Raw genomic sequence first — 7,116 nt, forward strand, 5'->3', positions numbered from 1 at the left:
CTTTACCTGAGTGAGGGTCACCGAGTGCGGGGCGTTCAGTCTCCTGGAAAGAAAAAAAATAATTACCCTGACTCTTCTAGAAGTCAACTCCCACCTATTTGCTCATCCCAAAATAGTGCTCGGGAGAAAGACATGGTTTTTTTTTTTTTTCCTGGAACCAATGTGTGAGAGGAAAAATCAGGTTGAATTTCGAAGCTGAAGCCCTTGGGTTGACTCTACGCATCCTTTTTAATTGACTTTTTCATTCAAATATGTATGTGTGTGGAAAAGCCTAAAAGACTAATTAAATAAAGAACACATTGACCTCTCTGGGTGGAGGCCCAGTTTCAGATTATATAACCCCACCTGCACGGGAGTTCTCCAGCTATGCTATTCTCAAATGCCTGGGGGGAGCGAGGGGGGGGGGTAGAAAAAAAAAAACAAAAAGAAAACATGACTGAATTAAGTGAAATGAAAGGATTGCCCAAGTCAAAATGTGCACTACAATGGAGAATTTACCTACTTACCTAGCATATATACTGAAACTTCCATACCCCATTTTATTTTCCTTTTCCCTGGTGTGTGTGTGTGTGTGTGTGTGTGTGTGTGTGTGTGTGTGTGTGTGTGTGTGTGTGTGTGTAGGGAATTGTCTGTAAGAGGAGTGGCTAAATAAGTCGTTAATACTGGGAAACTATATAGAAGTGCACCCAAATTTAAGGGTGAAAAAGAAAAAGAAAACAGAGGTCCATGAAACCTGTTTCTGTAATGCTTTTACAATTCCTTACTGAGAGATACTCCACTCACACACACCTTTTACTGATGCCTGGGGATATAGTCATAAGGGACATTTGGGGGCCTGGCTAAAGAGAAATGCACTCTGAAAACAGACACAGTATTTTGTTTTATCTGTTGCAAAAAAAATGTATTTGATTACTTGAGTAAAATTACAGTATCTCTGTTGTTAGTAAGTATTAAATGTTAAAGAAATTGGACCCCCCTTTCCTTTCAACTTTCCAAGAAAGTGCATGTAACAGTCCAATATTTTTTCCTTCCATACCTAATACAAAATAAACAAACACTATACCTGCTCTCTGAATCAAGAAGAAGCATTTGCTCTTGTAAGGAACATATGTACATTTTCATGAAAGTGATATTTCTTACTGTATATACAAGAGCATCTACATTTTCTCCACTGAAGGTTGTTCAAGATGCTATACTTAGCAGCATTGTGAAATCCCAGCACACACTTTCTATTGTGAATATACCTACAAGGCAAAATGTTACGTCTCAGTTTCAACTACCAAAACAACACTTGTATTTTCTCTAAAGAATTCTGCGTGCTTATTACTGTACAGAAACTTATTAACATTGAGGACGACTCAAGTAAAAAGCACAATACAAATAGCAGTTCAAAAACGGAAATGGTTAAATCTACCAAAAAAAAAAAAGCAGGTTGAATTTTAGAATAAAAATAAAATAAAAAAAAAAACTAAACCTTTCAAGGAACCACACTGTTCAGTCTGTACTTTCAGTCCTTTCCTTAATTCTGTTTTGAAAGATTAGACAATGTGTTTGCTGATAAAACTTCCCAGCAGGATCAAAGTGAACATTTATATACAGACTTTATTAGAGATCTAATGCATCACTGAGGCATTGCATCAACACCAGATTCATATTAAACTGGATATAGAAAATAAGTTAATGCCAGATTAAGACCGCCTAGCAGGGCAACTTGCAATGGCCATAAATGTGACAGCAAGTTTACAGCACTCTAGTCAATTAGTATTTAGTCCAAAATACAGAAGACCAAAGTTAACGCTTGCATTCTGTTTGCAAAGCAAGGTTATATCACTAATAAATAAGCTTTTTTAGAACTCTAGAAGTTGAACAAGATACAAAAGAACGTCTTCATAATGTTGTAGTTCAAAGATCTGGGGGAACCAGGAGGGAAGGGCCGGGGGAGGCAGGGGAAAGAAGGAAGAGGCCACGGCAGGAGGGGATCTGCTTCTGAACAGGAAGGCTCTTTCCCCCAGCCAGAGCTGCTTTAACTTGTGACGATCTCTTTGCTGTCCTCCACGAAGCGGGTGAAGCGGAAGTTGGTTCCATTCTCACTGCTTGCCATTTTCTCCAGGCCGGCCAGAGGAGCGCCAGGCTCTGAGTTCTGGAGCTTCTCCAGGTTTCCTGTCAGCCCACTAATAGGTGAGCTGCTCCCGCTGCCGAGGCTTCCAGGAATTGGAGGGATGCCACCGTTCTGAATGACGGAGATCTCATTGGCCTTCATCGCCAGCCCATTGGAGAGCGCTGCTGCATACTGATTCCAGAAACTGGAAGGATCCCCACTTCCTGACCTGGCCGCCAAATCCTTCTGGAACATTTCTGGGAACTTGACGGGATTGCCTCCTAGAAATGTCATAGGGCCATCCACAGAGAGCCGCCGGCCCCGTCTTGCAGGGGTGCTGTTCCACATGTGTGTGCCCATGTGTACCTGGGAGGGGGGGTAGAAGGGAGGGAGAGAAGATGTAGAAGCTTAATAGTTGCATCTGTCTCAACTCATATCCTAACACTCGGCAAAGCAAGTGGCCTAAATGTCTCTTCTCATTAGGTGCCAGACAGCGGACACGGCACTGCAGCGTCCACCCCAGTGACTTGTAATAGTATGCAGGCTCTGCAGCCAGCTCCCTCTCCTCTCCCTGGGCCAGGATGCCTTACTTACTCCTTTTTTATTACGCATACTTAGCTTATAATGGCCTCCAGCAAGCCAGTCAGTCGCAGATAGCTCCTTGCTGGGGCAGAATTGTTATGTCCACTCTCATTGCCATGGTAAGTATTGTATGTGACACCCTTTACCCTATAAATGTCCTTTTCAGATGGGAAGAGAGTACCCCTCACTGATTGCCCAGAGGAGGGCCCGTGCATGGACAGAAAAGCCAGAAAGTAATTATTCATCTCACATTACTGGCAGCAATCTCTAGAGAAATGCTCTGTCAACAGAAAAATGTACACAATCCTAGGGCTCAACTGTTGCTCTAGAACTTAAGCATATTTGCTTTATTTCCAACACCTATCAGTAGGAAGTGTTGTATAATCAATTATCATAATACCCATTAGCAGAGCAGTGACGTTATTGTTTTTCAGAAAAACAAACCCGGCTGGACTTTGTGGATATGAAAAATAGATGCCTACGCTGAGGCGAACTGTAATTATTAAGTGATCCAGGCAGCACACAGGCCACATGGAGGCCTTCAATCAATACCCCATGGCCGCACTGGGTTGTCTTACTTGATAGGTAAAGCAATTCATTTGGGGCATTTAGTGAGACACCAGAGCTAGGCCGCTTACCACTGCTTCACTTAGGTACCAGATTGTTCACTGGGCTCCAACATTGGGTGGGCTGCAGGCCACCCTGGTTCCTGCTGTGACTCTGACCTCTCAGTTCCTTCAGTCAGCTCCTCACCCCCATGGCTGGCCTCCTCCCATGGGGAGAATTCTTTCCCTGCTTTTTGGGGCTGAGTATGTCTGGGGGTGGGGGGGGGGGGTTGGAGAGAATGCCTTACACATCACTGGCCATAGGGCCATGGGCAGGGTATGGGGTATAGATTGATAAAGATACCTTAAGATTGCCTTTTGTTGTGAACGCTCTTCCGCAAATAGTGCAAGCAAAGGGTTTCTCTCCAGTGTGAGTTCGCTCATGAATCTGCAGGGCACTCGATGAGGAGAAGGTCTTGCCACATGTGTTGCAGTAGTGCTGTTTGGGAGTTCTCCTGGGCAGGGCTGGGAGCAGGACTGGGGACGTGGCAGAGGATGACAGAGGCCCAGAAGAAACTTGACTGGTGGGGGTGTCCTTGCTGTCCTGAGGAGTAAAATGCACGAAGCCGTTGACCTCTGTTTTGATGAGAGATGACAACGAGTTGGCGGGAATCACCGCCGAGTTCTGATTGGGGCCAAGGTTGGAACTTGGCTCAAAGAGCTGTGATGGTAGATCTCGCATCTGATGTGTCAACATGTGCTGCTTCAAATTACCCTTTGTGGAAAAGCCACGATTGCAAACTGTGCAAATAAACGGTCTCTCTTTGGTATGACTTCTATAGTGAATGTCCAAGGCACTCTGACAAGCAAAGGTTTTGCCACAAATGTCGCAAGCAGTATTTTTAAATTTACCCCGGTCTCTAAAAGGGAAGAGGATTCCCAAAGAATCTTCTTTGATGATTTTCTCTGCATGGCTAGAGGTCAAATCCAAAGCTCCACCGTTCACTGGGGTGGGGGACAAACCATTGGCAAACTCGCTTGGTCCTGCTCTCTGCGGCTTCTCCTCAACACCGGGTGACTTGTGGAATTCTTGGGTGCTGTTGGATGGGGACAGAGCCTGCATGGAGGAGGTAGACTCTGAGATGGCTGGGCTGCCAGCACTCTGGCTCTCCATATCACCACCCACTGAGGATGAATCATTGGTCAGCACATCCCCCTCAACTGACCCATTCTCCACCGACTTCAGGCTGGCCTGCAGCTGCTCGGCCAGGCCAGCATTGATCATCTTCATCTGGTTCTCCAAAGCAGCGATGCTCGACATCTCTAGGGGCAAAGGCGAAGACGACAGGCTGTCTTGGGATGCATCCGCAGACTTGGGCGTGTCTGGGATGCTGCCCTCAGGACAGTCTTCTATATTTTCATCGGAGAAGTTGTCTAGGTCATCAAAATTTTTCTCATCAAAGGAGCCTGTGTCTGACTCCATGGACTCGGGGTAGCTGTCGGGGACAGGGGTGTTGGGAATCTGCCCTCCCATGTGCATTCGAATGTGCTGCTGTAGGACCACTGCGTTGGTAAACTTCTTCTGGCAGATGGGGCAGGAATGCTGGACTCGGAGTGGGGGCATCGCCCGGTGGACGCTGTAGTGGGTCTTTAGGTTCCCTTTGGTGGTGAAGGCCCGGCCGCAGATCTTACACTTGAAGGGCCTCTCCCCAGTGTGCGTGCGGTAGTGCATCTTCAAGGCACTCTGGCAGCTGAGTACCCGGTGGCAGATGATACACTCATTGGGGTCACTGGCCTTCTTGTCAATGTTCTCCACCAACTGCTGGAGCTTGGACGTCTCAGAGGCTTGGGAGGAGTCCAAGAGGCCCCCGAAGGGAAACTTCGCCTTGAACTGTTCTGACATGAGTGGCAATAGAGGGTTGGTGAGCGTGGTGGTGCTTCCCGGGCCACTGTCAGTCACTGGGGAATTCAGGGGACCGCTGCTGGCCACCACCGGGGCAGAGCTAGTGGCCACACCACTGCCACTCTCCTCACTTTTGCCTCCAGGGAGTGGTGCAGTAGATCCTTCGCCCTCCTCAGGGGGCCCACCTAAGTTTCTGATGGCAGGCTCAGGGGCCCCAGAGTCACTTTTAACGGAGCCTGGGGGGCTGGAGGCAGAATGACTGATAGGAATGGGGGCTGGCTCTTCCGTCTTGATGAAGGGGGTGAGGCTTGGCAGGGTGGGGGGCAGCGGCAGGCCCACTGAAGTGGTCAGAGTGGGCAAGACTGGTTTGGTGTCAAGCCAGCTGGTGACTGGCTTTTCCGGAGGAATGGACATGCCATAGGGGATGCCGGTACTTGTAGGGATATTGTCCAAATGCTCAGGCACAGGGTAGGGGTTCATCTGGATATGTGGGTATTTCTCTTTGTGGCGCTGGAAGTGGACTTTGAGGTTCCCCTTGGTGGAGAAGCGGTTCCCGCAGATGTTGCACTTGAATGGCCTCTCGCCCGTGTGGGAGCGCAGGTGAATCTGCAAGGCACTGTCGCTCCCAAAGACCTTGGCGCAGAACCTGCACTTGTGTTTGAAGAATGCCTCATCGGAGGAACTCTTTGCTTCGAAGGCAGTGACATTTGGTGGCTTGCTTTTTCGTTGCTGGGCCAAGGCAGACAAGGAGTTCAAATCCTCTGCAGTTGTTCCAATGTTGGGCAAGGGGCTAGGGAAGACCGAGTTAGCAGGGGCTGGCTGAGGTAGAAGTGGATTAGATGTAGGACTTAACAAACTGCTTATTGCAAAAGCTGGTGAGGATGATGCCGAGGCTGTTGTGTTGCTGGCATGGGAGGCACCAGCACTTGAAGCCACTTTTTCCGAGGATGGGGTGGTAACTGCTGCTGCCAGGATGTTGACGTTGGGGGAAGAGCCGCTGTTGGATGGGATGATGGTGTGGCCAGAACTGCTCTGAGGTAGCTGGATTGGGGGGAGCTGTTTCACACCGCTGATGCTGGCAGATTGGCTCGCGAGGCTCTGTGCTAATCCAGCTGCTGCCGCCAGCTGCTGAGATAAATGGGAACTTAGTGTGGACAAGGGGTTGGCAGATGTTCGTAAAGGACCTTGAGAAGGACTGGAAGATGTTGGCAGGTCTGCGTTCTGAGATGCCAACAGCAATATTTGGTGACGAATCTGCTCGATCAGTTGCAGCTGGTGGATCTGTTGCTGCTGCAGGGCTAAGAGCTGCTCCATGAGGGCTGGGACGGCCAACTTACCCCCTGAGGCCCCACTGCACCTCGCTTCCTGGGAGAACTGGGCCACCGCCACCTTGGTGCTCTGAAGGTTCTCAATGATGACATTGCTGTTGATGACGGAGAAGCTGCCCAGTGTCGTCAGGTCCCCGAGCTGAGGTAGAGAGGTTGTGATCGCTGAGGTACCTGTGGAGGAGCTGCTGCTGTGGCTGGGTGGGGGGCCGCCACTGCCACTGCCACCTGGGCCTGTCGCCGACGCCTCCACCTCCATGGACTCTTCCCTGTCCAGTCCGCTGTGTTCCGAGAGGTCGCTGCAGTCGACCAGCTCTGCTTTGTTCCTGGTGTCATTCATTTGCTCATCAGGGTTCTCTGGAGTGGGGCTGGGGGCGAAGGTTTCAGGTGGGGAGGCCGGGCTTTCATTGACGATGAGAACTAATTGATTTTTAGTACAGTTCTTCTTGTGGAGCAGAAGATCAGATAATTCAAAGAACTCGGCACAGCACCGGCCACAGACGTGGGCATCCTTGCTCTTAGTGGGGCGACTGGGCTGACCCTTCTCTGTGTTGCCTGCAAAGAACAAAAGGTGCAGTGTGAGAAGGTGGGCTGGGACACATGGGGACACTCACGCCTTCAAAAGGGGAAAAGTGTTGGATCAGCTGTTTCTGCTGCACAAAA

At 49.2% G+C, this 7,116-nt stretch overlaps 1 protein-coding gene across 2 annotated transcripts in view; it reads right to left on the bottom strand.

Moving 5' to 3' along the window:
- Window positions 1-874: 874 nt before the first annotated feature.
- Window positions 875-7,116, bottom strand: part of SALL1 (spalt like transcription factor 1) — a 17,403-nt gene continuing 11,161 nt past the window's right edge. For both annotated transcript variants that reach the window (XM_049786053.1, XM_049786052.1), the window contains exons 3-4: window positions 3,590-7,008; window positions 875-2,464 (exon numbers count right to left, since the gene is read on the bottom strand). In XM_049786053.1, coding sequence (XP_049642010.1) covers window positions 2,024-2,464; window positions 3,590-7,008 — 3,860 coding nt within the window. In that variant the 3' untranslated portion in view covers window positions 875-2,023. The remainder of the gene's footprint in view (window positions 2,465-3,589; window positions 7,009-7,116) is intronic.

The sequence above is a fragment of the Suncus etruscus genome, chromosome 14 (assembly GCF_024139225.1).
Source record: "Suncus etruscus isolate mSunEtr1 chromosome 14, mSunEtr1.pri.cur, whole genome shotgun sequence".
NCBI classification, from domain to species: domain Eukaryota; kingdom Metazoa; phylum Chordata; class Mammalia; order Eulipotyphla; family Soricidae; genus Suncus; species Suncus etruscus.